General features: G+C 38.8%; 1 protein-coding gene across 1 annotated transcript in view; it reads right to left on the bottom strand.

Annotated features, from left to right (window-relative positions):
* Positions 1-23425, bottom strand: part of ZNF827 (zinc finger protein 827) — a 154510-nt gene that overhangs the window by 44214 nt on the left and 86871 nt on the right. The window contains 2 exon segments of the mRNA XM_032224027.1: positions 1228-1285; positions 2146-2385. Of these exon segments, the coding sequence (XP_032079918.1) occupies positions 1228-1285; positions 2146-2385 (298 nt within the window).

The raw sequence follows: 23425 nt of genomic DNA, 5'->3' as shown, positions 1-23425 counted from the left end.
CAAGCATGAGAGAAAGTATTTTTCTCTCCAATAGTGATCTAAAAAGAGAGTTTCCCTGCCTCTGCAACTCAGTACAATAGGATGCTTATAAAGAAAAGTTCCCACTGATACAAATAAAAACTTTGTTAAGACTATTAGGGTTGGGCAGGGTGTTTTATTTTCTTTCAGATCCAAGCTGGAGAAGACAAGTATTAAACTGCCTTTCTTACAATCACATAGACATAAGCAGTTCTGAGAGTAATCCACATTACATCAACGGTTAAGTAAGAAAAAGTAAAGCAATGTGTTGGACAGCAGTTTGCCTTAAGATGATGAGGTTTCACATCCATGGTGACTGACAGCAGTGAGCATAGAAAATAATCATTTGGGTGCATGGTATAAATAAAATCTTATAATTTATATGTGCATCAAGAATTTATTTCATTAGCTGGCTTCATGATTGACTTGCATTTTTAATTACATCTCAAACAGAGTTATACAATATTAGTCAATAACATTAATAGAAACAGAATATTCCATAATCCAGCCACAGTTAATTCACATAGTTTCAATAGGAAATCAAAGGGATTTCACTGTACTCAATTCTTGCTAGATTGTGGATCATGCATAGAGATGTGAAGGCTTGGTTAAAAAAGGAGGGAATTTTAGCAAACCTGACATTTTGTTTTATTTTTTTCAGTAAAAAAAAGAAAAGAAAAAATATGAATAATATTTTTGTAATATTAACAAAATAGATAACATTTAAAAATGCGAATAAAAAGATAAAATTATATAAAGTCTCAGAATTAATGTGATTATCTCAAATTCAGAAAATGAGATTAGTTAAACATTAATTAACAACTTTGATCCTCCCTCCGTTTCCCATTAATAGTATTTTTTGAAAAAAAGCACAATAGTGCCTATTTTTCTTTGATTTTTTGTTGTTGATAGTTTCTTCTATTTCATATTATTTTTTGCATAAAAAGATTAAATCAATACATTTGTAATTATATCTGGAAAAGTTACAGTTTCATTTTTTATTTATGCATATTTTTATGAGGAAATCAAATCTATCTACCTAATCTATCTAATTTGATATATATGAAAAATTATTTTAAAAACCCTTTATTTTATGCCTATAAAATATGAAATAATATATTTGCTGGACACCTTGGTCAAATATCTATAAAACTGATGTTACACTGAACTTTATCAGGCCTACTTTTCTCTACCATCGGTAGTACTTACCTAGTTGAAATAGTGATGGTATTATCTTTAGAGTGATTGTGCTCTTTGCTCACTTTTTCTGTGGAAAAATAAATTATTATTTTAAGCAAAATAAGATACTCATGAAAGTATTACTCTTTTAATAAGAAAAAATAATATTTATATAGATTTATAACCTATTAAAATATTTCCTCCAGCTTCTCATTGAAATAATAAATCTATTTACCATGAGTCATACTGAGGAGTTCTACATTTCCTTTTTTAGAATAATTGGGGCCTAAATGACAGTTTCTGTGTGCTCTCTTTAGCATGCAAGAAGAATAAGATAAAGCAAACAAATGGGAAAAAGATATGCTGAGAATATAGACATATATTGTATAGTGCTATGGAAACAATGAACTCTAAAGGTAATCTAGAAGTTGGATAAACCTTCCAAACTGCAATTCACGCAATGCAGAAAAAGTAGAAAAAAAGCAGATGATATTGATACTTTTTTTCTATTTCTAGATAATTAATTTGCTTAGGAAATTGTTAGGGGTAAGTTGTGTCCTATATTTTCTTTTACAAAAAATGTATTGGAAAAATATAGAATATGAAACAGTAGCTTCTGCTATACTGCTAACAAAATTAGCAACACCTGGCTAGTCTTGGCTAATTTTTTAAATAGGAATCAATAGTGAAAGAAGGCTATTTTTCTAATTGATTTGTAGCCATAATAACAACCATGTTTATTTATTATGGTCTTTAATAGGACTTCAAGCGCTATTCTATACATACCATGCTTTCCCCAAAAATAAGACAGATTGTAACTATTTTAAATACCTATAAGACTGCAGGTCTTAGTATATCAGTAGATACTTAAGAAAAAGCAACACACAGCAAATTCAGACAAGACAAATCTGAAAAAGTATATCGTGGATCTTTAGATATAATACTTACCTGACAATTGAAAAAGTAATTCTGAAGCCATTTTCACAGATATATCTTGGCTAAAGAGGTTTCTCTCCGGAACTACACGGCTTTCAGGGATCTTTTGTACCTGTTCAGTTATTTCTTGCCTAAGTAAAGTGCTGTAACTGACATTTTGGCTAGGTGAAACAGAGGCATGGGATTCATGAATCTCAACTTCCATTGGCTCTTCTTTAATCTTTGTTGTCTGGGACTCCTTGTAACTTTCCGCTGCAGATGTATAGTTTAAAAAGAAAATGAAAAAAGCAGAAAATCAATCAATCAATGTCCAAGTTTAAAAAGGACACAAATTAGCAAGAATTTAAAAATTAAATATTTTAGCAAATTTTATGAATAGAGAAATAAGCAAACTGAAATGATAAAACTTCATTAATTATACCAAAATTTGATTTTTAAAATAAATAGAGATTATATTTCAAAAAGGTCTGAACCATAAATATTTACCCTAGAAAGTCATGAATTTTTGGGAAAATATCATAGAATGTTTTTCAAAGCAGAACCTGAAAGAAAAAACTACTATGTATATTTACTTAAAGCCCCCCTCCCAAAAACCAGATAATTAGAAAAATAGATTCCAGTGGAAAATTATTTGACAATTTTGTTGCTTTGCATTGCAGTATCTAAGTTTAATTTGCTTCAACAATTGAAAATCTTTTACAATCTCTTTTTTCTTCCTTTCTTTTTGTAATAAAATGTCTTATTTATTAGTGAGAATCATCTTGTTGTCACATGGTAATTAAATGAAAATGTAATTCCCCCCCCACATTTCCTCTCTTGAATTTCATATATTTGTTTGAAATAAATTAGAAATTTATTAGAAATAAATTTTCTAAACAAATGATTTTGTAATTATAAAGTTATACTTATTTTGGCTCCCATTAGATTTTTCTGCACTCATTTCTACTGTACTTCCATCAGAATTTTAAAGATTTTGATTTAACAAAAGGCTTTTCATTCTATAACAGTAACCACCCTCATAAAAAACAGCTTTCCCACTTCTTGAACTGTTGTCTCTTTCAGAAAAATGCTTTAGTTATGACTACAGATTAAATGACCACTTTCTTTTGAAGTATTAGCTCTTTTTCCATTCAAAGAGATCTCAAAGGCTGCACTTCAAAGAAACTTTACCACACTACTTATGATTTCCTTTCCCTATCAGACAGACAAATAAATTTTCTTTAAGAAGGAAGTACTGGATTATTTTGTTCAAGACGCTTCAGTAAACAGTCAATTAAAAACAATAATGAAAGAGCTTAGGCAATGACAGTTAGAATACTGTATATGAAGAGAGAGAAATAAAGCACTCACAGAACTTCTACAGATTTTCAAACAAGAAGCTTATTTGAGGCCATTTATTATTGAAAACTAACTCATTGTTTTTCATGGTTTTGTACTGATAAGTCCCTCAAGGAAAGAGTGGTAATCTCATAGGAGTAATAAGTGATGCAAAAGTATTATTATTTATATTTGTAATGACTATTTTGCAGCAGTATCTTGACTGAAAATATCTTAATTGCTTTAGGCACTACAGAAACAGGATGTCATTGAAAGAAAAATGGTATAGGTTCATCACTCACAATTAACTGTGCTAACTGTGGTTTCAAGTTGGCTTGAAACTCAACATTAAGAAAACTAAGATCATGGCATCCGGCCTTCTCAATTCCTGGCAAATAAATGGAGAAGAAATGTAGGTAGTGACAGATTTTATTTCCCTGGGCCCCAAGTTCACTGCAGATGGGGACTGCAGCCAAGAAATTAAAAGACACTTGCTCCTGGGGAGGAAAGCTATGGCAAATCTAGACAGCATACTAAAAAGCAGAGACATCACCCTGTTAACAAAAGTGTGTATAGTCATGACTATGGTTTTTCCAGTTGCAATGTATGGCTATGAATGTTGGACCATAACAAAGACTGAGAGCCAAAGAATTGAGGCCTTTGAACTATAGTGCTGGAGAAGACTCCTGTGAGTCCCTTGGACTGCAAGGCAATCAAACCGGTCAGTCTTAGAGGAGATCAACCCTGATGACTGTTCTTTAGAAGGCCAGATCTGGAAGATGAACCTCAAATACTTTGGCCACCTAATGAGAATGAAGGACTCACTGGAGAAGAGCCTAATGCTGGGAACGATTGAGGGCAAAAGAAGAAGGGGACAACAGAGAATGAGGCAGATGGATGGAATCACCGAAGTATTAGGCATGAGCTTAAATGGACTCCAGAGGTTAGCAATAGCAGTTAGCAGTTACACTTATATACCGCTTCATAGGGCTTTCAGCTCTCTCTAAGCGGTTTACGGAGTCAGCCTATTGCCCCCAACAATCCAGGTCCTCATTTTACCCACCTCGGAAGGATGGAAGGCTGAGTCAACCTTGAGCCGGTGAGATTTGAACAGCCGAACTGCTGAACTGCAGTCAGCTGAAGTGCTGCACTCTAACCACTGCGCCACCTCGGCTCGGTTGGTAGAGGACCAAAGGAAAAAGTGCCTGGAGGAATGTTGTCCATAGAGTCGTGATGAGTCGGACACGACTTCACAACTAACAACAACAAGAAGTCTTTTTAGAGCTTTGGATCTTCTTCTGATAATGACATTCTTTGTATATAATCCTATAAATGGCATCAATTTTAGCTGCCGGGACTGGTTCTGAAGAGAAATAGTTTTATAGATGGCTTGGTGTTTTATAGGTAAGTGTTGTGGCTTGGTAGGAGCCTTTGGAGCTGCTATCAGTGAGTGGTTTCAGGATGCTCACAGGAGAAGATAACAAGCAGCTGTGGCTCGTTAAGGATCTCCTCTTGTGGATAAAAGACTGATGGTGTCACGCCCTAGTTGCAGAAGTCAACGTTCGTTCCTTCGTTCATTCCGTTCCTGTTCTAGTCTAGGTTCCCAGTTCGTGTTCATGATTCAGAGAAACCACTTGGATAAGTGATTTGCTTTATGTAAACCTGGTTTGCTGTGAGAGTTTGTTTTTGCATTTGCTGTGTAACTTTTTGCCAGAGCCTTTTATCTACGTTTATTTTGGGCTCGCAGCCAGCTCGCGCCGGGACTGATAAAGACATTCCTTTGGAAGCTTTGTGTGGCTGTAGTTTATGAATGAGCAAAGAGGGGGGTCAGAACAGTTTGACTTCTGCCACTACAAACCTCCATTCATAAAAATATGGAGCAGCTTTACGCTGAAAATGTGACTGACCCAGAAAATTGCAGTATTGGCTGACCAAATTTCTCAGCTGCAGAGAGCTGCAACCCCCCCCCCCCCGGGCCCCCAGCCAAGGAGGAAGTGCCCAGTAGCCATGCCGGATAAATTTGATGGGAATCAGGCCATGTTTGCCGAGTTTCTGGGACAATGCCAGCTGTTCCTGAGTTTGAGAGCAGAGGACTTTCCCATTGACCGGACGAAGGTGGGATTTATTATTAGTTTGCTCTCGTTGGGCTACCCCCTTGTTAACCCAGCCTAGCCCTTTGTTGGGTGACTTCCAGGGTTTTTGTCAATACTTTAAACGTATGTTTGAGGATCCTATTAAGGGGGAAACATCAACCAGACATCTGAGGTCACTGCAGCAGGGGAGTGGTTCATTGCAAAACTATGTAAGTGAATTCAGGCTGCATAGCCAGGATTCAACGTGGAATGAACCAGCTTTGATGGACACTTTCCAAGATGGATTGTCTGATGCTTTGCAAGATGAACTGGCGAGGGTGGACAGGCCACCGACATTTGACGCGTTGGTCCACTTGTGCCTACGGATAGACGCCCGGCTGCAGAGGCGAAGGCCTCGCCATGCATTCCAGGAGACCACCAGTGTGCCAGTTTATCAAGAGACTGCAGTGGACTGGGAGGAGCCCATGGAGTTGGGTGCTGTCAGACCTCGTACAGAGATGGACAGACGACGTGTTGAGGGATTGTGTTTCTACTGTGGGGATCTTGGACACCTGGTGGGGAGTTGCCCCAAGAAGAATAGAAGGGTTGCGCAGACTGCAGCCGTCCCTCAGCAACGAACTATTGTTTCAGACAATTGGCACGTTTGTGCAGCTGTGATACCCCGTTCGCACAATGTAGCGTGCGGAATCCCACGGCGGATGCCCTGCCTAGGAAATCGGGAGAACTCTGACCCTGTGGACTCGCTTCTACCTCGGATTGTTCTACCTGTTGCATCCTGCGCTGCAGTTTATCATCCCATGAGCATACAGTCTCTGATACGGGATGCGCAGTGGGGTGACGAATGGGTGGAGGGACGGAAGACGGAAATAGGGCCAGCTTCCCCGTGGACTTTGGAAGGGGATCTTTTGACGTATTGGAGCTGGCTCTATGTTCCCGCAGGGCAAATCCGTAGATGGGTGCTCTCTCAGGTTCATGGCACTTCTGCAACGAGACATTGGGGTTTTTTCAGGACATTGCACCTGGCATCCCGTCAGTTTTGGTGGCCCCGTTTAAGAAATGACATGCGGAAGTGCGTGGAGTCGTGTGTCCAGTGCCAATGGGCCAGGTCTGTGAGGAGGGCTTCGCCAAGATTCCAGCCCTTGCCGACCCTGGTCCCCGCAGCACAGGACTTCGTTTCTAGGATCCCAGCGGGGTACCAGTGTCTGGGACTGTGTTCCATGGAGGCTGTCACCAATCCTTCCGGGCCGCATTCCGAGCATCGGAACTGGGGGAAGGGCCCTGCGGTGGGGGATAGTGTGGTGGCCCAGCAGGAGTCGGTGGAGCTGCCGCCAGACTCCGATGGCGAGGGATCTTGTGATTTGGCCTTGGAGGAGGTGGAGGACCCTGGACAGGGTGTTAGGGCTCGGCCGGAGCTGTTAGAGCTGCCGCCAGACTCTGACAGTACGGGGGCTGGTGGGTCAGGCTTGGAGAGGGTGGAGGACCCTGGACGGGGTGTCAACGCCGCGCAGGGCGGGAGGAGACGTGGTGGCCACCGGATACCTGGGGAGCATTGGATCAAGGGGAATGTTCCTGCAGGTACTTGGGAATTAGGAAGGAGGAAACACAGGAGATGAGTGCAGGCCATCTTATGGACAATCCATTCCGACTACAGGGGGAACCGTCAGACCCGGGGGAAGGGCCCTGCGGTGGGGGATAGTGTTGTGGCTCGGTAGGAGCCTTTGGAGCTGCTATCAGTGAATGGTTTCAGGATGCTCACAGGAGAAGATAATAAGCAGCTGTGGATCTCCTCCTGTGGATAAAAGACAGATGGTGCCACGCCTTAGTTGCAGAAGTCAACGTCGTTCGTTCGTTCTTAGTTCCGTTCCTGTTCTAGTTCGTGTTCATGATTCAAGAAGCACTTGGATAAGTGATTTGCTTTATGTAAACCTGGTTTGCTGTGAGAGTTTGTTTTTGCATTTGCTGTGTAACTTTTTGCCAGAGCCTTTTATCTATGTTTATTTTGGGCTCGCAGCCAGCTCGAGCCAGGACTGATAAAGTCATTCCTTTGCAAGCTTTGAGTGGCTGTAGTTTATTAACGAGCAAAGAGGGGGGTCAGAACAGGTAAGTAAGTAAGTAAAATCTTTGTTACAGTCAAAGACCAGCAATACACATTAGTTTTTACACTATATTAAAAAAATACTAACATTAAAATATAATTTAAAAGTATTGACATTAAAAGTGGATAACAACATAATGGTCCAAAGATTGTTAAAGGTATGTCCAGATAATTGGTACAAGATGGTACTATACTTCTGTAGCCAATTTTTTTCTTATGGACATTGCAGCAGCACAGAACCTTGCCACTGCATACGTGGTAACCAGGTAGTGTCCTGGAGGAGAAAGCCTAGATAAAAATGGTCTGCCCTCTCTGGCAATCTCTCTAATAAGGGGCAAATATGTGCAGACCTACAAGCTCTGTATAGCTCGCAGTGTAATAGAACACGTGAATTATCTTCCACTTCTCCTTTACCACATATACAAACGTGTTCTGCTATAGGTGTTCTCTTATACCTGCCCTGGAGGAGTGCTGAAGGAAGAATGTTAAATCTGGCTCTGAAGAAAGCTATTCTTTGTTTTGGGAAGATCAGGTCATTTAGATATCTTGCTGATTCCCACACACCCTGTTTGATTCTGTCCCTACTGAGGAGAGGCAACCTATTTAGTTCTTCTTGGAACTCCATGTCCCTCATTCTATTAATTACTACTTGCTTTGCTTGCTCAAAGCCTAGGGACATTAAGAATAACGGTGAGAGCCCATAAGAGCCCAGCTTATGATCAATTGCCTGTTTCCAGGGGGATGGGAAATTGTCAGTCAACACTAGTGGGGACAGTCCCTCTGGAAAGAAATGCATTTTAAGCCAATAAATGATCATTATCTTCCAGGCTCTTACCTGAATTTGAGGCATGCCTGTCTCAATTCTTAACTGGGCATTTGGAGTTCCATTGGGTGCGGCTAATATGGCTCGCAGGAATTTAGTTTGTATGGTTTCTAGCTAGTCTCTCTTTGCAAGGATTCCTGTTTGTGCCCCGTAAAGAATTTGTGCAAATGTTTTGGCCTCAAAACATTTTAAGGCAGCAGGTACTAACTGACCTCCACCTGTATAAAAGAAATGTTTGATTGCATTTGAGGACCTAATGGCTACTTGCAATGTGTGATCCAGGTGTGCCTTCCATGTCCCTAGCGAGTGGAAAACCACACCAAAGTATCTAAATGTTCTAACCTGTTCCAAACTATATCCTTCTATTTTCCAGGAGTATTGGCTTGATCTTTTAGCAAAAATTAATTTTTTTGATTTATTGAAGTTAAGGACCAGCTATGTTTTGCCTGCAATAGCCGAGTGTTGCCCAATTGCTCTCTTCAGTCTTATGGGGGTTTGTGAAATGATAGCGGCATCATTAGCATATAAGAGAATTGGCACTTTGCATTGTGCTAGGTTAGGAGGATGGAAATCAGAGTTCTGTAAGAGATCAATCAGGGGATTAATATAGAAATTGAAGAGGGAGGAGGACAGGATGCATCCCTGCCGTACCACATTTTGTACCCTTACTGAGCCGGTTAAACTCCCTTGGGGATTGCACCTCACTTTCAGGATGGAATCGGCATACAATTTTTGTATGAGGAAGAGGAGGCGTTTATCGATAGTGGTGCATTTTAATTTCTCCCAGAGGGTGATCCTGGATATTGAATCAAAGACCTGTTTAAAATCCAGGAAGGCCACAAAAAGAGAGGATTTTTTTAATGTGTGTATTTTTGTACTAAATGGTGGAGTACCAAGATATGATCCACTGTGGAGGTGTTTTATAGGCTTTATTGCTCTAAAGAAAAAAATCTAATGTGGATCCGTCAAGTACAAAATGAAATTTAACAATAGTCTGATAAAGATTGTTCAAAGATATTTTGTCATAAGATTCTATCCTGACTATCACTGGAACTTCATTAAAAGATAAAGGTTCCCCTCGCACATACTGTATGTGCTAGTCGTTTCCGACTCTAGGGGGCGGTGCTCATCTCTGTTACAAAGCCGAAGAGCCAGCACTATCCGGAAACATCTCTATGATCATGTGGTCGTGCATGACTAAATGCCTAAGGCGCATGAAACACTGTTACCTTCCCACCAAAGGTGATTCCTATTTTTCTACTTGCATTTTTACATGCTTTCGAACTGCTAGGTTGGCAGAAGCTGGGACAAGTAAAGGGAGCTCACTCCATTACATGGTGCTAGAGATTCGAACCGCCAATCTTTCTGATCGACAAGCTCAGCGTCTTAGCCCTTCGGAACTTAATTATATACAGAACTAAGTATAAGCAATACAGCACAAGTAGTAAACATGAGGAAAAATAAACCTTATAAAATATGGATGGAAAACAATTAGGTCTGATTTTTTTCCCCATTGTTGGCAAATTATAAAATATAAATAATGGCTGTGAGGAGATGAAAGAATGCTACCACAACAGCACTCCTGTTCTAGCACTCCTAGATTAACACTCCTAGAATAGGTACAAATATACTTTACAGCTTTTTGTTGTTAGCAGGTTTGGAGGGATTGTTTACAGGTTGTCCTGAAAAGGCTAATAATGATTTCAGAGATTAATTCTTTCTAAGTACTACCAAATTCCCACAAAATGTGAAAACTATGGATCTATATATTTCAGTGATATTATGATGTTTTTGGCCCTGTAGCCCCCTGAAGACTACATACCGTATTTTTCGGAGTATAAGATGTACCTTTTTCCCTCTAAAAACAGGCTGAAAATCTGGGTGCATCTTATACACCGAATACAGCATTTTTTACCTCCTGAAGCCCCACCACTTCACCAAAATGGCCGTGCATAGCCTTCTGGAGGTTTCTAGAGAGCGGCTGGGGGCTGGGGAGGGCAGAAATGAGCAAAAAATGGGCTGTTTTTTGTCCCCCCAGCCCCCAGCAGCACACTATAAATCTCCATAAGGCTATGCATGCAATTTGTTTTGACAAAAACCAGCCCATTTTTGCAAAAAATGAGCCATTTTTTTGCTCGTTTTTGGCCTCCCCCAGGAGCACTCTGCAAGCCCCCCCCCCAAGGCTATTCATACCTTTTTAAAAAAACTGGGCCTGTTTTTGCAAAAAATGGGCCGTTTTGGGGGAGGTTTGCAGAGTGCAAAAACTTTTTTTTTCCTTTCAGAAAGCTGTTTAGTTAGAGTGGTTGATGAGAATTACATTGATCAAGTGCTGTCCTAGCATAAACAAAGTCTTAGGTGTTACAGGTTGTCAGCGATTTCCTTCTCCAGCAATGGATAAATACACCTGGAAACATCTACCTACCTACCTGCTCTCTCTCCCCCCTACCTATCTACTATCTCTCTCTCTCCCTACCAAACTACCTACTCTCTCTCCCCCTACCTATCTGCTGTATTTATCTCTCTCTATTTCTCTCTCTCTATCCCTCTACCTACCTACCTATCTACACACACACACTCTCTCTCCCTACCTACCATCTCTCTCTCTCTCTCTCTCTCTCTCTCTCTCTCTCTCTCTCTCCCTTTATCTATCTACCTACTTACTCTCTCTCTCTCTCCCTACCTACCTACTGTATTTCTCTCCCTCTCCATCCCTCTATCTACCTACCCACTTTTTTAAAAAAATTGCCTTTTCAAAACCTGGGTGCATCTAATACTCTGGTGTGTCTTATACTCCGAAAAATATGGTAACTATATGCATTTGATTCACCCCTTCACCTCATACATATAAACATGGAAGAGAGAAAGAGGGGAGGGGGAGAGATAGAAAGAAAGAATAAATTATTTAGACCAAGGGTGTCTAACTCGTGGCGTCATATTGCTGTCATGTTTCTCCCCTTTACAGATTTGGAGTGGGCGTGGCCTGCACGTGAAGCATCTGGCCTGCAGGCCCCCAGTTTGACACCCAATTTAGAGATATTTTTTAAGCTGAGTATTCATCATATATTATTAACCCAAAGATAGTTATTGAAATACTGAATATTAACTAAATATATACATTTAGAGTTAAACTGTAATGATTAATTACAATATTTTACAGTGGGAATGTATTGAAAATTCAGTATCATTTGTTCATCACTTATATCTACAAATTATGTGTCAGTTTATCATGACATGTTATTTGTTAACTATACCAAATATTTGAACTATCAATGAAATTAATTATTAAATCAACATCACAGACATGGACATTATCTCTGCTATGAGCAATCTAATGCTGATTCACACATGCACTTGACATTTACAGATCATAATCTAGAGACATGCATTTATAAATTGGGTCCAATGCTAAGGTCAAAAGAGATGGTTAATATTGTTCAAATTGATTATTGCTAAATATTTACAAATGATAGCAAGGTTTTAAACGTGGAGGATATTGAAATTAATATTAGATTATGAGAAAATGACTTGAATGCTTGCTCAAAATTTTCTGGCCTCCAATTAAAATTGTAGCTATTTCTTTGATATTTTGTTTATATTCTAAGTCATTTGTTCTTTATACTTAATATAATAGTTTTGCACTATTTTATGTGCACAGAAGATACTGAAACCTATGATATCTCAGACACAAATTGCTGGCACGATACTTGTCATGACTGCCCCCACTCCCAGCTGGGAATTGTTGAAGTTGAACAACAATAGCAATACTTGGCATTTACTTTTAGAAAGTGTAAATGTTAGCAGCATAGTTTAGATAAGGGGAACTTGCTGCCATAACATTTTGGAAAGGATGGGAAGGGAATCATTATTTCAGCTTCGAGAATCCGGTGTACTTTATTATGTCAAAGGGAGCTGACAGATGAAATAGCACCTTCATTTGTTTCATTTTTGCAGTGGGCCATGAAGTTGTCCATCCATGTTGCGATACCTTACAGTGCTGTGACCTGTTTTCAAGGCTGACTGGAAGAGGTGAAATGCTAACAGATCAGTTCACATTCCTTCTCTTGCTTTAGAACAGGTGATAGGCTGTGAGACAGCAAATTAATCTCAGTGGTTTCAAGCTGGAGAAATGGACCCTTTTTTATCACCAGTGACTCAAGAGAGCAACCTCTTCACTTCTCCAGAGTAGAACAGATCGGCAGAAAAGAAAATGATAGCAGGGAGTATGCAAGTGATTGATTACAACAAAAACTATAGCAGAGATGAAATTTAGACCTGCTAAAAAAATAATAGTTTTGCTTTATACCAAATAGGACTAACCAAATTAATTAGGTGGCATACATACAAGGTCCTTTAAAGGCCTAGGGTTAGAAGCTGCATTTGAGCACATCACACTTTCTCCTATGTTGAGGTAATATTTTTCCTCTATTTATAATATATAAATAATATTGAAGAACTAAATTCTCCCTTGATGATAAGGATTAAGAATAAAGTCCATTGAAACTGAAAAACAATTACATCTAATTTACATAGTATCTATGTCATTTATTGTTATTTGGCAAGTCTATTGCCTGGTTAAGCAGTCCAAATTCACATTTTGTTCACTATACCTTAAATCTGATAAAAGGAGACAAAACCATTGGGGTTTTAGAATAATTATTGCCATGATATAATTTATTAATTTTTCTGGTTTTTATTTGGGCATTCATATTAAAAGTACTGTGCTAATGTTGTTTTTATATCACTTTTTCACATGGTGAGATTCTTCTTCTCAGCAGCATTGAGAGTGAAAGGTAAACCTCTCAAATGTTCATTAAGACTGAACTTGGGTCCTTGGAGGTACAAACTGAGTATCTCTATCTATGAAAATCTCAGATAACAGAAAGAACAAATATATGTTTCAGATGTCTGACCTCTAGAGTTCCGGCACTGGACTCCAAATTTAGGTGTAAGAGTCAAGATGACCTTTGCTGCTCAGCTTTTCTTTCAAAACATTCTATTTCTGTTTCTGCTGCATGCACAGTTTAATCCATGGCTCAGCTAATACTTCTGGCAGGCACACATAGACATGATCAGAGTAGAAGAAAATCTGCAACTGTGTGTTTCTTTTATTGTGGCCAACTCAGACACTTATACCTTGAACCCTTTTTATCTAGTTCAACTTGGCATCTCACAAATGAGAGTGAAATGCTAGTGTTTTCCCGAAAATAAGACAGGTTCTTATTTTCTTTTGACACCCCCCAAAATAAACACTTGACCTTATTTTCGGGGAGGTCTTATTATTTTTGAGGTACAGGAGGCGGTGAGCCTATTGACCAATTGGTCTTATTATCCAGGGAGGTCTTATTTTCAGGGAAACAGGGTAGAATTTTATAAGAGTGGAGTAGATTGTGGGTCTCGCATATAGAAATGCAATGAGTGAAGCATGCTGTCATGCTATCACCTGAACATGTTCAAATCAGATCTAATTCCCTTTTTTATTTTATCAATTTGTGTAAGATCTGATGCTGATTAATTGGAAATTAGTGACTCCAGGTAAGAAGGAATTATATATGTGTATTTCAGACTTCATGTTCACCAACCAAACTGTGAAGTATTGCTTCACTTAGAAAGGATGAAAAAGGTATATGAAAAATAGATATAAAGGCCCTGGAATCTATTCTTGTCAGAAAGCAATCAATTGTTTTATTTAAGGCTTTATTCTCATCTGTATTAAAGATTCTAATCCAGCCAAATCATGTCTTTGCCACACCAAAACATGCTGCGTAGAGGACGATATCAGATCAGGGAAGTGAAGTCTCACAACTAGTATAAGTATTGTATAACTTACTTACAGCCAGAAAAGAAATAGTTTTCATTTGTTAGCCTTTCACTCTCACTGACAATTAATTACATATGTGTACATATACATATGACATACAAAGGCACAAAGGAATGAGTAGCAGGAGCCTCCAAAATTCTACAGTGATTTTTCACAAACTGAAAAACAATTCCTTTTCATGATTCAGGTAGGTTAATGATTCTGTATTGATGCTGATTCCCTTATATCAGGGTTGTCAAACTCACATCATCATGGAGTCATTACGTGACGTATCGTGATTCCCCCCCCCCCCTTTGCTAAACCAGGCACGACCGTGGCTAGGACATGATGCATCTGGGCCATGGGGCATGAGTTTTACTGTCTTACACCATAAATTTTGATGTTGATTCCATTATGACATAATCAAATAATGCAAAACACTTGTTAACTTAGCAAGTTGTATTTAGCAGGAGAAAGGAAAATAGAAAACAGGTAATATAATATATTTTGTGGATATAGTTGTGACATGGCCTGGAAAACTGAAAAGCCTCAGTTACCACTTATTCCCCTCAGCTGAGGCACTTAGAATGCAGGTAGCTGCTATCTCAATGTGAAGGAGATGAGAGGTTTTGTTCCAGACTGTTTGTGAGTGAATCAAACTATTTCTAATTAACATTCCTGCACCCTTTCTATAGCATCTAACATTCTATCTATTCTATGTTTACATTTCAATTTCCCCATTTGAATATACTTATTAATTTGGTAATTTTCAATATTCTTCAACTCTGATTAGTATAAAACAGTTTTCTCCAAACAGGTATATTACAGATATTTCAGAATTAAAACTCCAAAAGTGCTTGTAATCCCATTAAATCACGAGTGTACTAGCTCAGGAAGTCTTAAGATACAACAATGCATGCAGAGAACATATTAAGTAGATACATATCAGGTTGTCTGTCTTCTGATTCTAATTTTGGGGGCAAAGGTAGCTCTAGTACACTATGCTATCATCAAAGCCATACAGTAGTTGCAGCCAAAGTTTTGGTGGTTGTGTGCCACAGTATTTTTGGAATGTGTATGATATTCAAAGGATGGGGGGACATAGAGAGTGGGATATGTAGTGAAGTATCAAGACTTGTAATATTTTAGAACATCATAAAGTGATACATTTGTAAGAACCTACGTCTTATTAAATGTGAGCTGAATAGCATGACAATTAAGTGGACATAAACTGGCTTAAAAATCATATTCAAGGAATGTTTGTGCTTTTTTATCCAACTGAAATGAGGTGACCAGAGGAATGCCATAATATTAGGCTTTGAGGCCTGTTCTTTTCAATACTTTTATTAATAGCATGACATGATTGAGGAGGGGAAAGCAATGTTTGTCAAATTTTTAGATGGCCCAAACTGGATTGCTACTACCTTAGAAGGAAGAAATAACATTCAAAATAATCCTCATAAATTATAGAAATAAACCAAAAATAGAATTAAAAACAAATTATGCATTTACACAAATTATGTATATAAGAAAAATGCAAAATTATGCATTTAGGAAACAGAAGGCAAGCGAAAGTAAAAGGGGACCACTTTTTAGCTTCTCAGCAATACTTGTGAGAAAAACTTAAAATAGTCAATTACAAATGTGACTCAGCAGTGTGACATAACTGAAAAAGTAAAAAAAGTTTGGCATTACAACTAATTGCAGTGGAGATATGGCTTTCATTCACTAAAGGTGCCCAAGCAGATATGCAATGAATTACTTAGTATGTCTGTACAGATTACTGAAGATTTAATTTGAATTCCTGCATTTAGCAATGTTCAACTACCAATATGGACCCAATTCCAACTCTATTGAGTAAACAATTCTATGCCTATACTAAATCTTAGCAAAAATTCTCAGGATGATTTCATAAAACATTTAATCTAAAAAATGATCTTTCAGAATATTTACAGCACTCTTAACTTCAAAATTACCAGAATATAGTGATTGAATTTTAAAGTATTGGAAATTATTTTAGTGTTAGTAATATCTCTGTGTAAATGTTCCATTTACATCATGACCTTGGGCTTCATTCAAGTAGTGTCTCTATCTATAGCTTGGGTTTGAGTATAAATAATTACTCTGTTTCTGATGCCCTTGTGTACCAAAATAAAACCTTATGATTTCCTTCTCTCCTTTCTCTCCCCTCCCCCCAGGTTTGATTCTCATTTTGGAACCATTTCTGCTTTGTTCCAAACTTCCTGAACTGATTTCCTCTACAGTCAGACAAAAGGGTACACATTCACGCTGTTGTTTTGAAAGGGAGGTTAAAAAAGTTCAGGATCATCCTGTATTTTAGAACAAAAATAGATTGTAATATGAAATTACTTTGGTCTATGTAGAGCCAGTGATGGGCAAGGGCCACAGATTATAATTTCGGATGTATCCAACCGCAAACAATTTTCTGTCTGAGATAAAGATGGTGTCATGGATGCACTCGAAGTCGGCTCAGATGACAAGGAAAAGTCTGCTTCGGAAACTTGGAAGGAGAGTGTGGCAGAGTGACTAGAAGAAGTAGGGGACTCTGAACCAAGAGGGGATGGGCAAGAAGAATAGAAAAGACCAAGAACATTAGAAGGCCAGAGCAGTGATTGGATAAGTGGCTGGCTGACAATGGGAAGGAAGAAATGCAGCTGTAGCCAAGAGGCTTGGAAGGCTAGCCAGAAACAGAAGGAAGAGAAGGGGCACAGCTGCAACCGATGAGCGGGAACTGTCTCTTCTGTCAGATTCTGGGGCACACAGGACCGAAAGAAGAGGTTGGAATGGAGGTTGGTGAGCTACTTGCAAGGAGGCAGCCTCATCCCTCCTAATGAGTTGCACCAGCCAGCAGCTATTTATCCCAGCAGTGCAGAATGAGACTGAGAACAATTCTTCCATTTTGGATTATACATTTGTTCAGCTTGGAACAAACTTGGTACCTTGCCTTGGAACTTTGCCCCTGATTCTGTTTCTGGACATTGGACTTTGCCTTGTGGACCTTGGAATTGGATTTTGGCTTAAGGTCTTTGTGTTTTGGACCATGGACTTGTCTTTGCTAGACTTGCTGGACAGATAGATGTAACAGGGGTGACAGTCCCTCAAATCAGCCACTCTCATGTCTTGTAAGTTTAAAGGTAAAAACCAGCATCTTGAATTAGACTCATAAACCAACTGGTGACCAAGACAGCTCATGGAGCAGAGATTTAACCTGTGTTCTTCTAGAAACATATATAACTATCCATACTGCTGAATTCTGCACCTGCTGAAGCTTCCAGATATTCTGCAATGGCAGCCCCATGTACAGAGCATTACATTACTGGAAAGAATGACAGAATCAGAGGGAGGGACGGAGGAAAGAGGGAATGAATTATGATGCTCCTGGCCAGCTTCTCAAAAAGAAACTCAATAGGGAAGTTGGCAAGAAGTTGAAAATCACTTCCACTGCTCTTTTGCCCATCCATGATCATTCTGTTTAGAAACAGAATAGAATAGAATCCAATTATTTATTGGCCACACAAGAAATTTGTGTGGAATAAAAAGACAAGATACATTCGTCAAGAATCATAAGGTACAACACTTAATGATCGTCATAGGGTACAAATAAGCAATCAGGAAACAATCAGTGTCAATATAAATCGTAAGGATACGTGCAACAAAGTTACAGTTATGCAGTCATAAGTGGGAGGAGATGGGTGATAGAACGATGAGAAAACTAATAGTAATGCAGCTTTTGTGAATAGTTTGACAGTGGTGACAGTGGTGAGGGAATAGTTTGTTTAGCAGAGTGATGGCGTTTGCAAAAAATCTGTTCTTGTGTCTAGTTGTCTTAATGTGCAATGCATTAAGCATTGTTTTGAGGGTAGGAGCTTAAACAATTTATGTCCAGGATGCGAGGGTAAGGAAATAGCTCTGAAAAATTACCTAATAGGTTGTCTAATCTGTCATAAAATCTTGCAAAAACAGTGGGCAACAGGAAGGGTGGAGTAGAAATTATTTATGTGATCAAGACCGGATAACCATCAGATACTTAGAAGAGCAGGTACTGGATAAGAGTGAAAGTATCCCCATTTCACAGTCAGATGGTATCCGTGGTCAGTGATCAGATTACAAACTGATACGGTATATGTGTAACCTTTTTATTAATACATTTGTTAATCATTGTTTGGATTTATTTTATAAGTTTTATTTATACAGTATTATATTTAATTATAGACTTTATTTTATATTAATCCTTGTTTGAAACATTTGAAGCATTTCTGGTGAGAAAGCAGATTAGGATAGAGGTTTTTTTAAACTATTACATTTCCATAGCATTGCGAAACTGCAAGAAACATGAATCTGAGCAAAAAAAAAAAAAGACTTACTATATTTGCAGTGACTATTCTGACCTCCTCCTATAATAACCTATATGGGATTTCCACAAAGTAGTTTATTCACATCAGTAATTTGAAAATGGAAATTGGAACCCATGCAAATTACATTTCTTCCCTCACTTTCTAGTGATAAAGTTGTGGTTTATAGTAGGATTTCTAGAATAATAGTTAATATTTAATTCCATGACAACTGCCATTGTCTAGTGGTATGAGTTTCACGGAGTTGTAGAACTGGAAAGTAGCTTCCCAATTTGTATCATCATTTTAGTAAAGGAGAGTGATGGCAAACTTTTTTTGCTCGGTTGCCAAAAGGGCGGGTTTGTGTATGGGTATGCGTGCCCACATCCATAATGCGCACACAACCCCCCCCAACACATGCATGCAGGCCTCACTGAAGCCTCCGGACTTTCAGTAGGCCTGTTGGGCCATTTTTTGCCCTCCCCAGGCTTTGGGAAGCCACCTGAAGCATGGGGAGGGCAAAAAATAGCTCAAAGGGCCTACCGGAAGTTCATTTCTGAACTTTGGGTAGGCCTGTTTTTCGCCATCCACAGGTTCTAGAGGCTTTTCTGAAGCCTGGGCAGGGCGAAACATGGATTTCCCCCGCACTCCAGAAGGCCGAAAATCAACTGGCCAATGCGCACATGCATATTGGAGCTGACATAGGGCAACACCTCGCATGCCTTTAGATATGGCTCCGCGTGCCACCTGTGGCACACGTGCCATAGGTTCGCCATCTCGGGTATAGGACTTTAATGCAAGAATTGGCAGGGGATGGGTGGGAACAAAAAGGAGCCTGCAAACTGTCTAAATATTAGGTGAACAAAATTACTAATATTATTTCCATTTAAATTGAGGGGTGCAATTCATCATCATATATTATTTTAGACAAACAGAAAGATCAAATTTTGAATAGGTTAGAAACTGCCTAGAAACAACTCAAGAAAGTATACCTTTCTAATCCTGAATGGACTAAGATAATCAGCAACAAGTGGGTTTCAGTCTTAAACTCTAGCATTTTTAAAAAAAATTGGAGAACATTTAAGGAGTTTGTAATGACTGCAAACGCCTGACATTCTAATGGTTCAACCCTAATCACAGTAATCCACTAAGAGAGCACAATGAAATATAACAGAGCTTGAATTAATCAGTAATAGGAGAGTTAAGTGGTCAGTTAAAGTTACAGACAAAGTCCATTCTGTTCTACATTTGTGTAGACTAAAAAAAAACCATAACAAATTTCTATATAGGTATGCTTTTTTTTTTGTCTGACATCTTAAATCTTTCTTTCCAAATAGAAGGATGCTTTAAATCAAGCAGCAAATTGAGCCAGATCAAGTCCCTGGCTCAATGCAGAGTGCAAAAGTTCCCATTTTAACATTCAGTGTGCACAAAAGGCCAAAAATAATTACTTATCCAAAATTAGTGTTAATAAAAAATAAAAGGGCTACAAAGCCCTATTGAAAAAGAATCATCATTCCAGAAGCTATTGAGGCATAATTCAGTGGAATGGGACAACTTGCCGCAGCCAACTTGCAGTAGGACAATTCAACAAATACAAAAGTTAAATTAATTTCAACAGAACCTATGGCCAATAATAATAAAATAAAGAAAGTCAATCCAGAAATACAAAAGTTACAATAATTTCAACAAAAAGGAGGTCACCAATAATAAAAGTATCTTTAAGGAAACGAATAATATAGCGTTGAATTGTTCTGTGGCGAGTTATCCTGTGGCAAGTTGTTCCACAGTTGCTATGGTGAATTGGCCATAGTGAGTTGTCCTAGACCCTAATTCAGAGTCTGCTATAAAATTTAATAATACAGGTAGTCCTCAACTTACAACAGTGCACTTAGTGACTCTTCAAAGTTACAAGTTAGGCACTGAAAAAAGTGACATATGACCTTTTTTTACACTTATGACTATCGCAGCATCCCCATGGTCATGTGATTTACATTTGGATGCTTGGCAAGTGGTTCATATTATGACGGTTGCAGTGTCCCAGGGTCATGGGATCACCTTTTGTGACCTTCTGACAAACAAAGTCAATCGGGAAGCCAGATTCACTTAACCGCCATGCTACTAATTTAAAATCTGCAGATTCACTTAATAAATGTGGCAAGAAAATGGGGCAAAACTCACTTGACAAATTTCTTACTCAGCAACATAAATTTTGGGTTCAATTGTGGTTTTAAGTTGAGTGTTACCTGTACATAGAAAAGCAGCACTCTAGAATCAAAGCAAGGCCTGAAAGACTATATGTAGACTTCCAATTGGATATCATCTAACTGAGGAAACATACCCAATCAGAAAATAGCACATTCATTATTTTTTTAACGTACTTTATGCTGACTATGACAAATGTAACAAGTTAGGTTTTGCATCAGCAAGCTGACTACACAAACACACATACAATCAATGTGTACAGAGAATACATAAATAAAATAGTTTTCTTGCACCCAAATCCATTTGTTTCAGTAGGACACATGTCAATGCAGCCTGTTGAATCCATTGCTTTCCATTTTTCTTTGCACTCTGTAGTATAATTAAATATCTTTATTTGGACGGTTAAATATTTATATCTTTTAAAAATAATTTAGCTACCACAGGAATTATAAATGCTCAATATATCTACTATTATTTTAAATAATGCATCTGTCTTATATTATCTGAGGAAATAAAGCTTTTTTTAAATTGTACATTGAAAAGATTAGGCTGAGACTTGGCAAGTGGCCCAAGGTCATCCAGGGAGTTTCATGGCTCAGCAGACATTCAAACCTGGTCGAAATCCAACATGGGAGGATGGAGATTAGGTATCATTAAGTTGACTTTCTCTAGGGCTCATGTTATTTTGGATTTCTATGACTGTCATGGAAAGATCTGTTACATTAAATTCCTGAAACAAACTTTCTGCTCTAACTCTTTGCCAGGAATAAATCACACATATACAACCCCGTACCTTTGCATAATCTTTGGTAGCTATAGGTTACTAACAAGGTAATTAAATCTATGTAAATAACAGGAAAAAGAGAATATACCATATGGCTAATTGTCAACAGATGTCAGTTGCAATATGATATGATACTAAGTGAAACCAGCATTTTATTGTTACGTGCACAATATATTATTAGATTTATATTTTTAATAGACTCCCCCCCCCTATGGAAGTTATCAGAATTTATTTATTGGCTGGCTGAGCTAACTGAGAAAGGCTGAATAGGTTATTCATTGTATGAGTGTCACATGCATTTGAAAAGGAAGATACACTGTACAATATTTATGAAAAGCAAAAGGTTGTGCTGCCTGCCAAACAACTGCTATCCTTGATCTTAAATGTATTACGGCAAAATATATCTTTTTCACCTTAACCTTTTGTTTCAGTTTTGCCAAAGCTTTTTCTCAGCTATATCTTTTATAGTAAAATCATTATACAGGCAGGGACGTGCAGTCAGGGGAGGCAGAGCCTCACCACAGTCATCATGAAAAGAAAAAAAATGTAAAAGGAAAAAGGCAAGAGCTGAGGTCAGGCTGAGCTAGTTGCTGCCAGAGTCACCGTGGATGACTCTGCTTAGTGCTTAACTGTTTAAAAAAGCCTCCACAAAGAGCCCTCTATAGGAGGATGCAGGAGAACGACGTGCCTCATCTAGTCTGACTTTAGGCGTTTTATGATCACTCCAGCAGAGTTAAGCAAGGGTTAAAAGCCTAAAAATTCCTGACGTAGGTGAGGCACATCGTTCTCTTGCCTCCTCCTGTAGAGGCTGCTTTTTAGAGGCTTTTTTAAACAGTTAAGCAGAGTCATCCATGGTGACTCTGGCAGCAACTATCTCAGCCTGACCTCAGCTCTTGCCTTTTTCCTTTTACATTTTTTTTCTTTTCATGATGACAGGCAAGAGCAGAGTTGAAATACTCTCTGAAACAGCTGGAAAAGGTACGTGTGGGTTGGAGGGAGGGGGAGGAATTCAAACTTCATCCTCAAGTGTAGATCCCTCCCCAAGTGTAGTTTGATTGCAGGCAGAGCCACGTTGCCTTTTCAAACGCACACACACACACACACACACACACACAGCTGGATAAAACTATGTAAGTCCAGTTTCACTGATTACAAGTTTGAAAAGGCAACGTGGCTCCGCCTGCAATCAAAGGCTCGGCTCGGCTCCAATCCAACGTCTGTGTGTGTGTTTGTTTGAGAGAGAGTGAGTGAGAGAGAGAGGGAAGGGGGTAGGAGAGATAGTCCAATCCAACTTCTCTGTGTGCATGTGTCTGTTTGAGAGACGGGGGAGCTCAGGAGAGAGGGAGGAAGGAGGAGGAGGGAGAAGAAAAAGAATGAAAAACTCTTTCGCAAAGGAGAAAAACAAATGCTGTTGCTTTAAATCGGAATTGAGCATGCCTGGCTGTGGAATTCTGGGAGTTGAAGTCCACAAGTCTAAATAAATTTGAAACCCACCACCGTGTCAGTGCCTCACCAGCCATAAACCTCACCGCACGTCATGTATACAGGTAGTCCTTGAATTAAGAATGTAATAGAACCTGGCCATTCTATTCATAAACCAAGAATTTGTGGGAGTGAATCTCATACCTTGAACAAGATCACTCCCTGCCCACACATTCAATAATCAAATGTATGGCTTGTTAAGTGCACGAGGTATCTTGGGGTGGGAAAGGCAATGGGGGGGGCTAGTGATGGAACAGGCATCTGCTTAAGACCACCCAAGGCATCCCCCGATGCACAAATACACAAATATCCTACCATTTTGAGTGACTTACCTTACGAAGATC

Source organism: Thamnophis elegans, chromosome 9 (assembly GCF_009769535.1).
Source record: "Thamnophis elegans isolate rThaEle1 chromosome 9, rThaEle1.pri, whole genome shotgun sequence".
In the NCBI taxonomy this organism is placed as follows: domain Eukaryota; kingdom Metazoa; phylum Chordata; class Lepidosauria; order Squamata; family Colubridae; genus Thamnophis; species Thamnophis elegans.
Note: the sequence above shows the minus strand (reverse complement) of the source record. Positions and strands in the feature narration are given on the sequence as shown.